Here is a 14,024-nt window from a genome sequence, read left to right as displayed (position 1 = left end):
GAAGGCATGCTAAGGCACATGAAAAACAACAAGGTGCCTGGTGACAGCCAGCATGGATTCACTAAGGGGAAATCCTGCCTGACCAATTTGGTGGCCTTCTATGATGGGGCTATGGAACTGATGGACAGGGGTAGAGCAGCTGATGTCATCTACCTGGATTTGTGTAAAGCATTCGACACTGTCCCACATGACATCCTTGTCTCTAAATTGGAGAGACATCAATTTGATGAATGGACCACTCAGTGGATAAAGAACTGGCTGGATGGCCGCACACAAAGAGTTGTGGTCAATGGCTCAATGTCCGGCTGGAGACCAGTAACAAGTGGTGTCCCTCAGGGATCGGTGTTGGGACCGGTCTTGTTTAACATCTTCATTGCTGACATGGACAGTGGGATTGAGTGCGCCCTCAGCAAGTTTGCTGATGACACCAAGCTGTGTGGTTCGGTTGATACACTGGAGGGAAGGAATGCCATCCAGAGGGACCTTGACACGCTTGTGAGGTGGGCTGATGCCAACCTCATGAAGTTTAACCATGCCAAGTGCAAGGTCCTACACCTGGGTCAGAGCAATCCCAGGCACAGCTACAGGCTGGGCAGAGAAGAGATTCAGAGCAGCCCTGTGGAGAAGGACTTGAGGGTGCTGGTCGATGAGAAAATGAACATGAGCTGGCTTCAGTGTGTAATCACAACCCAGAAAGCCAACCGTATCCTGGGCTGCATCAAAAGGAGTGTGACCAGCAGGTAAAAGGAGTTGATCCTGCCCCTTTATTCTGCTCTTGTGAGACCTCACTTGGAGTATTGTGTGCAGTTCTGGTGTCCTCAACATAAAAAGGACATGGATCTGTTGGAACAAGTCCAGAGGAGGGCTATGAGGATGATCAGGGGACTGGAGCACCTCCCATATGAAGATAGGCTGAGAAAGTTGGGGCTGTTCAGCCTGGAGAAGAGAAGGCTGCGTGGAGACCTCATAGCAGCCTTCCAGTATCTGAAGGGGGCTTATAGGGATGCTGGGGATGGACTCTTCATTAGGGACTGTAGTGCTAGGACAAGTGGTAATGGGTTAAAACTTAAACAGGGGATGTTTAGGTTGGATATAAGGTGAGGCACTGGAATAGGTTGCCCAGGGAGGTTGTGAATGCTCCATCCCTGGCAGTGTTCAAGGCCAGGTTGGACGAGGCCTTGGGTGATGTGGTTTAGAGCGAGGTGTCCCTGCTCATGGCAGGAGGGTTGGAACTTGATGATCTTAAGGTCCTTTCCAACCCTAACTATTCTATTCTATAAGAAGTGATAAAACTATAGACATACGATTTCAACTTCACTTCTAGTTAAGTTGATAAAGCACTTCCAGTATACTTAAGGGATGAAATTAAGGACAGGCTGATACTAAAAATTTCATTTGAAGTCTAGAGTCCTCTCTCCTTTCTCTGAAGTTCAGAGATTCTTGAATTCAGGTAATTTTGATTCAGGTGCAATACATGAATGAACTTATCTGTTAATTTAAATTAATTATTATTATCAATGCTGAAAGAAGAAAATGTGCATGGTTTTCCATTAGAGTGCTCCCTTGGATTTGCCTAGGGAACCATTTCAGTGGAGAAAAGGTGAAGTACAGTCAAGCTCTGGTGTGTTCTGGGTTTCCTCAGGAGCACAGAAGTGCCCAGCTCCTTTTTCCTTCATGTTGCTGAGAACAGGTGGCCTCCTCTGGGGTCACCAAGTATATTTAGGGCTGAAACTTGAGCAGACTGGAGCCAGATTGGCTGTGCTATTCACATACGTAATTAGGAGCTGATGCTCTATCAGGCTTGCTCTTGCCCAGTGCTGCTCAGGAGGGAGGACTGGAGAGGCTTTGCTCCTAAGGATATTTACTAGATGTTGCTGGTAAGAACATTTTAATCACACTTCACTTGTTTTCCTTAGAATAGGATCTTGAGTTGTTTACCAATTCTGTAGTTTTTTGGGTATAGTCATTGCGCCATGCCCATGGAAGTCAGATTTTCTGTCTGGATGACTAGTAGCAAATTGAAGTAAGAGGAAAGGACCCAGAACTGTGTTTTGGAAGTGTAACTGAAGGTTACAGTAGTGACTGTATAGATTCTGTCCTTATATACAATTCTGCTTCTTGGGTTTATTCATAAACTTTGGCCTACTTGTTCATACAACATGCCACTTTCTGAGTTATTCTTCATGTATTTTAATAGTTAAGAATCTGATTTAACAATTTTTTTAATTTTTTTTTAATTTTTCTCAACACATTGAAACTAAAAAGGGACAGTATTTTGTGTTCCTATATTTAACCTGATTACTAGACTTCACTTGCCCCAGAAGGAATTGCAGTTTAGCCAGCTAAACAAAACCACCCTGTCATTTGGTAGTATTAGCTTACATGGCAAATATCTTTGGACTCAGGAACAGCTGTTCCAAAGCCTCATCCCCTACCAGCGTTAGAAATAGAGCTGTACTCTCTGGTGGAAAATCATAGCTTTGCCTCACAGCAAAATCGCTGTGTTAATTAATTTGTGTAAAGGTTTTGACAGTCATCTGTACTTTGTAGTTTAGCCAGTGGTATGGATTTTCATATTTTCCAGGTCTGAAGAAACAGAGAGAAAAAAGTCACAAGAGCTAAACAAAAAAACAACCATCTATAATGCTGGGAAGACAAAAATTGTCACATTAAACTATGGCCCCTTGAAATATATACAAACTTTTTCCATATTATGCTTTTACTTATGAATTAATATAGTAGAATAGATAGATAGAGCTCCCGTCCAAACAGGAGCTTGAATAATGTCATGAAATAGTATAAAATAGTCACAGGGAAATTCTTCAAATAACCTTATTGTAATAAACCCAAACCAGACTTCCAGAATTCTCTTCCTCTTTTTTAATTTCTTTTATGGTTTTATTGAATTCCAGTATTGGTGTTACAACTATTAGAATAAAGTATTTGTCCAAAATTGTAACATATATTAGTATATTTGCAATTTAATCCAATGCTTTCTCACAACAGTCAAAGTAATGCCAGATCTCAACTTTATCTCTGTTCAAGTTCTTTCACTAAGTAGCCAACAACATTGTAATAATCTGACTAGTTACTAACCATGACCTCAGGCATTTTATGAACGTTATTAGTTCATCGTATTTTCAGTCTTGGGCTAATGCTGTTTTCACTCTTTCATTTGCTGCATGACCAGTGAGTGGGGGAGAGACAGAAGAATACCCTCAAAATGGAGGAAGAAGAATACGAGGAAGTTGTGGAGGTAAGAAGAAAATCTGAGAGTAGAAGTATTTGTTTTCTGCCTTGTGAATGAATATGTTAATCACTTTAATGAGACACTGCTGTGAGCATAGATGGTCCCTTGCTGTTTGCTCTCTGAAGATTAGGGTATGAGTAGATATCTATTAAATGGTTTAATGAGTAAACAACAACAGCAACAACAAAGTTGCTCTCAGTGGAGCAAAGTCTCCCTGGTTCCTGTCATAGCTGTTCTGTTTAAATAAGGACTGTGACCAACCCACACCTACATTGCGAGCTTTTGTAATTACTCTTCTATGTAATTATAGATGCAGTGGGCCATCTCTTTTCCCTTCTGGCTTGCCTGCTGTCATCCAATCCATGCTATAGAGAATGACTTTGGAAGCCACTTTCTAGCCTCACCTCTGTGCCCACTGAAATGCAGAAATGCAGCAGTTTTATGCCACTATTAACCAATATAACTTTGGAAGCCACAGAGATGGAGCTAGATTTAAACCTGTAGATGTCTGTGGAGTTGCCTCAGGGACTAATTTGCCAATAGGGCATTTAAACTAACAGTTTCATGCCTAATTACTCAGTCTTGGCAATTTGATTAAAAAATCCCCAGGAACTTCCTGTTATGAGCAAATGCCATTGGAATAATGACTTTGCTATTGAAACAGTATATGAGATTAATAAATAGCATGGTTTTACCTGTTGGAGTATTACTACTCTGAAATGAAATTATGTGTTGTGAAATACATAAATGATTGTAACAAATTGCTCGGTGTTTGAGGAAAAGAAGCAGACAGTACAAATGTAGGTATCCCACAACTAATTATCTCCACACAGTATATAATGGACTGTTAATTTCAGGCCATGTGACAGCATTGAGTCCTGACTGCAGATTTTGTACATTTCACGTACTGAATGCAGTCAAGTCAAATGGTTTACCAGTTAAATTAGTTTAATGTGTTTGGGAAAATAAGTGTTACTGTTCATAAAGTCTGTTTTAAAGACCTAGCTACAAAGACACCAGTCCATCAGGTTTCCTATTACCATGTTACTTGTCATTGCCTTTATGCTTCCCGAGCATAATGTGCTTTCTGTAACAAAATGTATATTTATTTGCTATCCGTGTTTATTTGTTGCTGCTGGAATTATGGTATGTTGGGCTTTTTGTCTACACAGCTGTTTCATTCTTTGGTTTTACTTTTCAATCACCACCTTCCTGTAACCACATCCCTAGGGCACACTGAGATAGTACTGCTTTAGTAGCTCCCCTTGAGACAGTCATGGTGAAAAGTTACGGAAAACAGAACAATAGCATCTGGTACAATTCTAAGGCAGGTTCAGCCTTCCCAAAGTTTTCTAAGCTAGAATTACACTTCTGTATGAACCACCTCCTTTAAACCAGTAGGTGTACTATCAGAAATTCATCTTCCAAAAGAGTACAAAATTGTTGCTGAATAACGAGTGGCTGAGAAAACGTTGAGGATTTTAAAACACTACTTTTGCTCTCTCTGGAGTTACTAGGCTGAACTGAACATCGTAGGTATCTGTGGTGTGCAAAGCCCCACAGCGTACACACAAACCTTTGCTGCTGAGTTACTCGAGGCTTTGTGAAAGGTGGGTGGGTCAAGCACGGACGGGGTGCAGCCAGCGAGCAGGAATTGCCTCAAAACAACCCTTGAAAGGTTGAAACCTTGAAACAAAGCTTGAAAAGTATGGGCTAGTTACATGAACCTAACGCTGAGGAACCAGTTAATGTGATTTTTGTTTTTAGGGCTTGATTCAAAGGGGATTTTGTTCCCCCAGTTTTGGCATGTGACCCTGAGCAAACCGTTGTTGAGTAGACTGTCAAAGATAAAATCTGCATTTTACGCTTTCTCCTTTCTGGAAGCCAGCGGCAAGACAAGCACCTTTCGAATAAACCAGCTGCTGTTTACGACAGCGGGGGCCGAAATGTCTTCAAGTGGATTTCTGTTCATTAAAGCACATCGGGGCGCCCCGGCTCCCCTCAGCGGCGGGACGGCGCCATCGTGAGGCTGCCATGTGCTGTGCGGCCGCGGCTTGCGGCCAGCGGGGCGGCAGCGAGCGCCGTGTTTGCGGCGCTGCTTCTCCCCGAGCTGACTCGGGCTCCTTCGGCTCCCGGCGGGGAGCGAACCCCACAGAGGAACAAGACACAGCCTTTGTTGCCTCCCCGGGGGAAGATGTGTTCTGGTCGGGTCAGTTGCACTGCCGGTTCCAGAAGGAAGAGGTGAACATGCTTTGCACCGAAATGGAAGTGAGGAAGAGTTTGTTGGAAGCACCTTCATGAAAAGCAAGAGGCAGAGCCATACATGGCAAGGAAGGAGTGCCAGTTGGAGACCGTGGTTAAATGGGTGATGGATGGTGGCATCAGAATGGACAAAGCAGGAAGCTCGTGGTTTGTGGCACCAGGAGGAAGGTTCGTGCTCCACGTGAAGATCTGCCACTTCAGAGTAGATGTAGCACCCTGGGAACTTCTTTAGGCAGCTGGAGAAAGGCTCACAGGCACAGCTCTTGTGCTCAAGGGTGGCTTTAACCACCGCAGGTTCTCCTGGAAGGGTCTATTGCTGGGCATGAGCAACCTGGAGGATTCTGGGAAAGTACTGTGAAGATGAATTTCTTAGTACAGTTGATTAATGAACTAGGAGAGATGCTCTGCTGGACATGCTGCTCACAAACAAGGAAGAACTGGTGGAACATGCAGAGGTCAAGGGCAGCCAAGGCCACAGCGACCATGAGACTATGGAGTTGAAGATGCAGAGAGTGAGCAAGATAAACAGAATTACAAGGAACAGAGAAAATGCTGAGGTACTTGAAGCCTATTTTGCCTCAGGTTTGATAAGACTTGTCGTGTGGTCTTCCACATCTTTGACCTTCATAGCAGAGACATGGGAATGAAGTAGTAGCCACAGCAGAGGAAGACAGTTAGGGTTGACAACCCATGGGGATGTACACAGCTCAATAGGACCAGAGGACATGAATCCATGGGTGCTGAAGGAATGGGCTGGTGACGTTGCAAGGCTGCTGTCATCTTTGAAAGCTCATAGTCATGCAAGAAAGTCTCTGCTGATTGGAAAAAGATGTCATACCCATCTTCAAGAAAGTCATGAAAGAAGATCCAGGGAATTACAGGCTGGTCAACCTCACATCAGACCTTGGGAAGGCTACAGAGCAAATACTTCTAGAAGCTATTTCTAAACACATGAAAGATATGAAAGTCATGGGGAGCAGTGAACATTGATTTATCAAAGGCACATCATGGGTGACCAAACTCATTGCTTTTTATAATGAGTTCACTGCTGTTACGGACAAGGGGAGACCAGTGGATGTTGCACGCCTTGACTACTTTGGGAGATTTCCTGAAACAATCTCCTATAGTCTTCTTATCACCAAATTTCTGAGATGTGGAATGGGCAAGTGATCAATAAAGTGGGTGGAAAATTGGCTGAGCTGTGGAGCTCAGAATTGTGATCAATAGTACAAAGTCTAGCTAGTAGTACAAAGTCCAGCAGCCACTAATTACTGGTGTTCTTCAAGGATCTGTAGGTAGGAAAAACTCTGAGGACAGCATTAGGGAGATAAACCTACCACAGTCCTCTCAGTGTATTACAAAGGACTTGGAAACTCCTGGGGTTTTGCATGCTAATTGTTTCTTTTAATGCAGTCATCATTGTCTTACCTCTTGTAGTTAAAGTAATGATCCTTTATTAATTACTTGGAAGGAATGTATGGAAAAAATTCAATCATTAATGAAAAAAACCCAACAAACAGATGTTCAGAATTACCAGTAATGCAAATGTGACCACAGAGGTACCTATGAACTACAGTCCTATTTCCCCAGAAGTGTGTTTTTAAAACAGCTTAACAGAAGCTACAATTTGCTATTCTGATCATCTGGCCTAACAATGATTGTTTTTTCCCCTCTTTTCAATAGTATTACATTGAAGAGACCACTGTTGAGGAGGGTGAGCCATATGAGGTAAAGGTTCCTGTAATGTTGCATGTGGTTTCTATATGCATGAAATTACTAAGTAATGCTAAATTTTGTATTCCGTGGACTAATTTTTCACATTAAATACACAAGTGTCAGTGAACAGTTGCTTCTTAAGACTTTATTTCCCTTTCAAGACTGTTGTGGGATGATCTGGAGGACTCCTAGCTTGTTGAGTATCCTGTATGCCACTCATTGGTTTCCATTAGCTGGAGCTGTGGCTGTGTCCATCAGATAAGGACTGTCCTGATTCCTGTCCCACCCTGTGTCTTCCATTTGCTTCTGCCCAGTTTGCACAGGAGCTAACAAAATGAAGCAACAGGTTCTGTTAATAGTAGGAAACACAGGCAGGTAGATTATTTGGGTAACATATTGACAAAATCCAATCTTTAGTGTTAAAAATGAACAGAATTATCAAGGCCAGAGTTAATTTTCTTCCTGGTAGCTGGTACAGAGCTGTGTTTTGGCTTTAGTCTGAGACCAATGCTGATAACACACCAATGCTTTAGTTGTTGCTAAGTAGCATTTACCCTGATCAAAGACTTTTCAGTCTCTCATGTTCTTCCAGTGAGGAGGGCAGGAAGCAGAGACAGGACACCTGACCCAAAGTAGCCAAAGGGGATTCCATACCACAGCACGTCATGCCCAGTATAGAAACTGGGGGGGAGTTACCTGGGAGGGACTGATAGCTGCTTGGGTCAGGCTGGGTATCCGTCAGTGGGTGGTGAGCAATTGTATTGTGCATCACTGGTGTTTAGTGGGATTTTTTGTTGGTTTTCTCTGTTGTTGTTTTTTTGCTGCTGGTGGTGGTGTTTTGTGGGGTTTTTTGTTTGGTTTTTTTGCAGTGTTTTTTTTTTCTTTTGTTTTATCTCTCTTTCTGTTATTCCCATCATTAGTATTAGTATTATACTGTACTTGATTTTAGGTATTGAACTTTTCTCATCTCAACCCATGGGTTTTACATTCTTCCAGTCTTTCTCCCCATCCTACCTGGGGAGGGGGGGAAGCAGTGGAGTGAGCGAGCGCCTGCATGGACCTGAGTTACTCGCAGTGTGTAAACTATGACAGATATTTAGACATATATTACAGCTTTTTATAACACATAGCGTCACGTTTTGTTATGCATGTAGAACAAACGCAGCAGGAGCCCCATTCCAGTGCCTCTGGAGAATAATTACATGAATTTGATACAGAGACCAATCAGTCTGTTAATTCCTCTTGGGCTTTTTTAGGTTGGGTGATACATAGCATACTTTGCCCAAGAGGAAAAGTGTCTCTGATTTTCTGTCTTGCAGGTGGTTCCTGGATAAGAGCTTAGCATCCTTTTACTAGCTAGGGGAGATGAAAAATTCTTTTCCTATTAAACTTTTATAGCTGTAAAGCAAGTAATTGTGTTTTTCTTTATTCCCAGGTGGTCACTGAGATCACTGAAACTGTTAGTACAGACTTCACAGGTCCTAAAACTACTACCTATACTGTTGAACGTGAAAAATCTGTTGAATATGAAAAGTCTGTTGAAGATGCAGCACCTCCAGTCAAAAAGAAGACAGTACGGACAAAAGTGGACCCATCTAAGTTTTTGACACCTTACCTGCAACACAGTAATAAAATGAAGGACCTGTTCAGTGAAGTAAGTTGTCCCGTGTCTTTTATTTCTTGAGGAACACCAACTTTAAAAATATTTAATAGGGATTATTGCAAACCTTCATGATACTATTTTGTCTGCTGTACTTTGTTTCATCATGTGTATGAATGTTAGTTGCCTCAAGTGGAAAATTTCCTTCTCTGAATTAGGCCATCTTGCCTGTTTCCTGCTTAAGTGCATTAGGTAATCATTAAGCACAAGAAGCGGCTAAAGATTGGCAGAGATGTCAGTTAATAGGACTCCTGCACTCTCTGACTTGGATATTTGAGTAAATGATGATAACAAGGACTAGTGTCTATTGAACAGCAAACCTCATTGAATATACTACTCAATGTATATCCTCAATATATAGAGAAATATACTATACTATAAATATACAATTATATATATACACTATTTAATAGTATATTTCTTTATCCCTCTACATATATCCAAGAAAAATCCTTGTGCACAGTATATAGGAACGATAACAAGCCAAAATTCCTGGTACAGGATACCAAAGTCCAGTTGACTAATACTGTATGATGTGTTTACGATGTTGTGAAGAGTGGAAAACGACTGCTGTGCACTGATGTAGATGGTGTCAGATCCTTTTTCCTAAATTTTAATGTATGTTACCTACCAACGTTCGCTGTTAAATGATTATGTAAAATCATAGATCTAGGACTTCTACCTTCACCCACATATTTTCTGTATCTTTGGTCACTGAACCAAATAACTGTAAATTTATCAATACTAAGCTCCCACGGAGAATATAATCAGAGGTGATCTAAACCAGGCTAAATTTAGAAATTGATATTTTCTATTGTGGATGTAAGATGGAAGAAAGTCAGTTGGCTAAAATAAGCATAACTCTGCAAATGTGGTTGTGTAATGCTAATTGGTATTATTGAATAATCTGCCCCAAATTCCTATACTAACCAGGTAAATAAATCAGTAATTGCTGCACACATTTCTTCCAGGGCTTCAGGATATGTCTTAGTTACATTTGTCATTATTTTCTTTCAGAACAAGTATAAAGAAAAATTTAGAAAAGAAAGAGGAAAGCCATATGCTTCCACAATTGATACCCCAGAAATTCGGAGAATAAAGAAAGTGCAAGACCAGCTCAGTGAGGTAGGTAACAATTGTGGAAGAAAAAATGTTAGTGAGTATTAAAGAAGCAAATTAAGTCACAATTTTAAATGTTAGATAAGGAGTGATACATTTTTGATGACATTGCGGTAAGGCAGTCTGAATGTTTAGCAGAAACTTCATCAGATTTCAAGAACAAGGAATACAGAGTATATGACAAGTTTGAGTTCTGTGATGTGGGTTGGAATTTAGGCCTTTCAGGAAGGGAGATGTGATGTTTCCTTTCTAGCTGAATAATAGCCCTGCTTCATTGTGCCTAAAGAGGTTTAAAAATATCAGTTTGGAAGTTACAGGCATGGGAGATGATGGGAATGTCTGTATCACAGAATTTGAAGATTCCACACCCAATGTCCTGCAGTAATCATGAATGATGTGCCTGGTGAATTTTTGTTGAGGTTAAGTTGTGCGCTGGGTAAATAACCCTAGATTTGTTTTTAAAACGTGTAAACATTTTTTTCATAAAGCAACTGAAAGTCACTTTCCTAAACAGAATGAAAAATACAGCAGCTCTAGTTTGCCTTTCAACAATACACCTTGCAGTCTGGGAAACTGAAATCCACCTACAGAGGCTCTTAATTCTTTGTACAGTAAATGGGGGGAGCTGAGTCCCTGGGAGTGGGAACTCCTAAAGCTGAGAGGGTAGTCACCTAACCCAGTCAGTCTTCAGAAGAGTGTGCATTGAATTCTGCTCCACTCCTGACTTAGGGTATATTGAGGAATGTGATGCAGCATTCCAGATGCTAATGCTGCTGAGCCCGCTGTCAAGCCGAACTGATATAACTGCATTAGGGTGATTTTGTGCCCAAGTTGCTGGTTTGGCATGGTAATGTGGCTGCATTGGTTTTGGAACTGTAGCTAGTGTTTACATAGTAATGGACTTTGAAATTGAGATATACTGCATAGCATGGGGATCTGTATTTCATTATGCAGGGTGGAAGAGCAAACTCTGTGATGACAGAAGGGCACTACCTCTAACTTGGTTTCACATCTCTTGAAACTTTCTTAATGCTGCATTTCTTTGTGAGTCAATTCACAAAATCCATTTGTTTCTGTATGCTTAATTTTGAAGAAACAACTAGTCCTAAATGCTTTCCTGAATTCATGTTTTGGGTTTTTACAATAGTAAGTGTCAAAATACTAATATTCTGCTTTTTTTAAAAAAAAGTGTCAGTTTTTGCTTTAAGAATAAATGCATTTGGTTGTGCATTGACCTAGGTTAAATACCGCATGGCTGGTGAAGTTGCTAAAACTATTTGCCATGTTGATGAAAAGGCCATGGATATAGAACATGCAAAGAAGGTGTCACAGCAAGTGAGCAAGGTAAGTGAGTTCTGATTTCTGATTTTCTGGAAGGGTTGTGAGCCTTAGTGGATTGTGAGGTTACTGATATGAATAAAGTTTTGAGCTCAAGGCACTGAAGAAATGCTTATGGAACAATTTAGAAGAACAGGGAAAGATAGCAGAGAAGCTGATAATGCAAGTATAGATATAATATTAAATGTTTCCAGTTGATGTCTTCAGGCATCACTGGTTTGAAACTTTCACTTTGAAAAAAATCTTTAGAGCAGATAGTTTATTCACTAAAGTAAATACTTTTTCCTAATGATAGAATAACCAATGTGCTGGTCTTTCTTACCAGGTATTATACAAACAGAACTGGGAGGAGAATAAGGACAAGTACCTGCTTCCCCCTGATGCTCCAGAGCTTGTGAATGCAATAAAAAACACCGCAATGTTCAGCAAGGTAAGTAAAAAATACGCCAGGCCTCGGCAGCTGAAATGCAAGAAGCATTCCCAGTCAGAGATTAATTCATAATAAGTATTGTGGCATTTTTCTGGTTTTTAGAAACTCTATACTGAAGACTGGGAAGGAGACAAAACATTATTCTATCCGTACAATGACAGTCCAGAGCTCAGGAGGGTGGCTCAGGCTCAGAAGACTCTGAGTGATGTATGTATTAAAGCCTGGTTGACACTTGGGTAACTGCTATGGTGCAACTTGATAGACTTGGTGGGTGACTTGGGCTAAATATAAACTCCATAATGGAACAGAAAACAAAATGTGTAGGTGTGCACTGATAGTTCTGATAGCAGTGCTATTTCAATAGCAAAATATGTATTCCATGTTAGAGTATAAATCTGTTGGCAATTTGGTGCTGGATTATGAATGAATGAAATAATTAATCATTAAAGATTTTCTGAGGTAATCCATAAGAAGACTTTGAGTATCTCTGAGAAGTGTGGACAAACTCTCAGGTTTGGCTGTAAGCCCAGTTCATTGTCATGGGTCTACAAAGCTGTCTCTGTTAAGAAAAGTCAGGAATTCGTGAGGCTGTGTGATTTGCTGATGCTTGGATATACAGAACTCTTTAACCGAGGATCTCAGGTCTCAAAGATTTTGGTGAATTTTACAAGGTTTGGAAGTTCACTATTCCGTGTTTATCAGAAACAGCAGAGTAATATACCTGAAAAATTTCCAGGGAACTGATTCTTTTCCACTGTCCCTTCTCAAAAGGCTTCTCAATAGTCTTCCAGAATACAGTGATTGAAAGAGCTTGTGCTGCAGTAGCTGTGGACAGAAGTGCTTTCATTAATAGTGGTGATAGTGAAGTTAAGAGTATATGTCCTGATGCTTAGTTACTGTAAATGTTTACTTCTTTCATATTTTCAGATTGTCTACAAAAAAGGGCATGATGAGCGAAAATCTAAATATACTCCTCTGCCAGATCCACCTGATGTGGAACAAGCCAAGAAAGTGACAAGGCAGCTGAGTGATGTGAGTAGAATGCAGTGCTCTTCTTTCTTTCTCGCTTTTGGAATTAGAGAGGCAAAAAGGTACCTAGAGACAGGGAAAGCAAAAGAAAAGAACAGAGCTCATGTGCAAAGACCCCGCTAAGTTGCATAATCTTGTAAATAGGATTTTAACTCACTTCAGAATTCAGTTATTATGAAGGAGACATGCATGATTTTATTGCTGTATGTTGAAAGTGATTTGCTGTTTAAGATTAGAGAGTTAAAGTATTCATTTATGGTTTCAAAACCACTAAGAAAATATTGTAGTGAACCCATTTGGAAGGTGAAAAAATTTAATTTAGAGAAAATTTCTTTAGTCTTATTCTTCCATAGCTTAAAAACTAAATTGTCATCAACAAAATTTCTGGAAGTGTGAAAAGCAAGATCATTCTTGTAATTCTTTGAAATGATTAAAATAGTAAGCTATATAGGTATCTCCCAAACAATAAAATGTAGAACTTGTAAAGGTTATTTTTGGCATATATGGTCTTTATCAATGTGGTAACTATCAAAAAGGCACTGGAGAAATTGTATTTTTTATGATAAACAGCTGTGGCTGAAAATGTATTTGGAACACTGAGTCAAAACAGGAGCTGTCTGTTTAAACAGTTGCTGCTTGATTTCCATGTGTTTGAACCTAGTCTAACAGAAATCGCATACACCAGGCAATTTGTATGTTAAAGAGTTTGCTTACGACAAGTTTCAGCAGCAGTAACAATGAATTCTGGCTTAACCATGGGCAATACTATGCCCCAGTGTTATGTGACCAATGAGAAAACTGAACTAAGTGAATATATTAGTGATATCTCATAGAGAGATTTTCTATTAATAACTGTCTTCTAGAAGAGGGGACTTATTTCATCTATTTATCTTTTTTTTTGGTCAGGCAAGGTACTAAGAGAAATAACTGAATATTGAAGTGAATAGGCCAGATCATATTTAAGGTGCTTTTAACAATAACTGATAAAGTGATTGTAAGGCAGATATAAAAAGTGAAGCAACTTTAAAAAGACTTTTAAAAACAATTCTGTCAAGTGAAAATTGAACTGTATCTTAGGCATTAATTATTTTCTTTGTTATAGATTATTTACCATGAGGACTATAAAAACAAGATCAAAGGCAAATGGACTCAAACTCCATGCTATGATGTTGCAATTGCAAAAATGAACGCAGAAAATCTAAGCATGGTAAGTGAACTCT

The 14,024-nt window shown here is 40.2% G+C and overlaps 1 protein-coding gene across 1 annotated transcript in view; it reads left to right on the top strand.

Annotated features, from left to right (window-relative positions):
* Window positions 1-1,757: 1,757 nt before the first annotated feature.
* Window positions 1,758-14,024, top strand: part of NEB (nebulin) — a 124,027-nt gene continuing 111,760 nt past the window's right edge. Inside the window, exons 1-10 of the mRNA XM_061363750.1 lie at window positions 1,758-1,877; window positions 3,191-3,256; window positions 7,196-7,240; window positions 8,664-8,882; window positions 9,906-10,013; window positions 11,247-11,351; window positions 11,671-11,775; window positions 11,878-11,982; window positions 12,703-12,807; window positions 13,907-14,011. Of these exons, the coding sequence (XP_061219734.1) occupies window positions 3,224-3,256; window positions 7,196-7,240; window positions 8,664-8,882; window positions 9,906-10,013; window positions 11,247-11,351; window positions 11,671-11,775; window positions 11,878-11,982; window positions 12,703-12,807; window positions 13,907-14,011 (930 nt within the window). The 5' untranslated portion in view covers window positions 1,758-1,877; window positions 3,191-3,223. The remainder of the gene's footprint in view (window positions 1,878-3,190; window positions 3,257-7,195; window positions 7,241-8,663; window positions 8,883-9,905; window positions 10,014-11,246; window positions 11,352-11,670; window positions 11,776-11,877; window positions 11,983-12,702; window positions 12,808-13,906; window positions 14,012-14,024) is intronic.

Source organism: Neopsephotus bourkii, unplaced genomic scaffold (genome assembly GCF_033783945.1).
Source record: "Neopsephotus bourkii isolate Nb327-2 ecotype Australia unplaced genomic scaffold, CSIRO-AGI_Nbou_v1 NB_1181, whole genome shotgun sequence".
In the NCBI taxonomy this organism is placed as follows: Eukaryota; Metazoa; Chordata; class Aves; order Psittaciformes; family Psittacidae; genus Neopsephotus; species Neopsephotus bourkii.
This window is presented reverse-complemented; position numbering and strand designations above follow the sequence as displayed.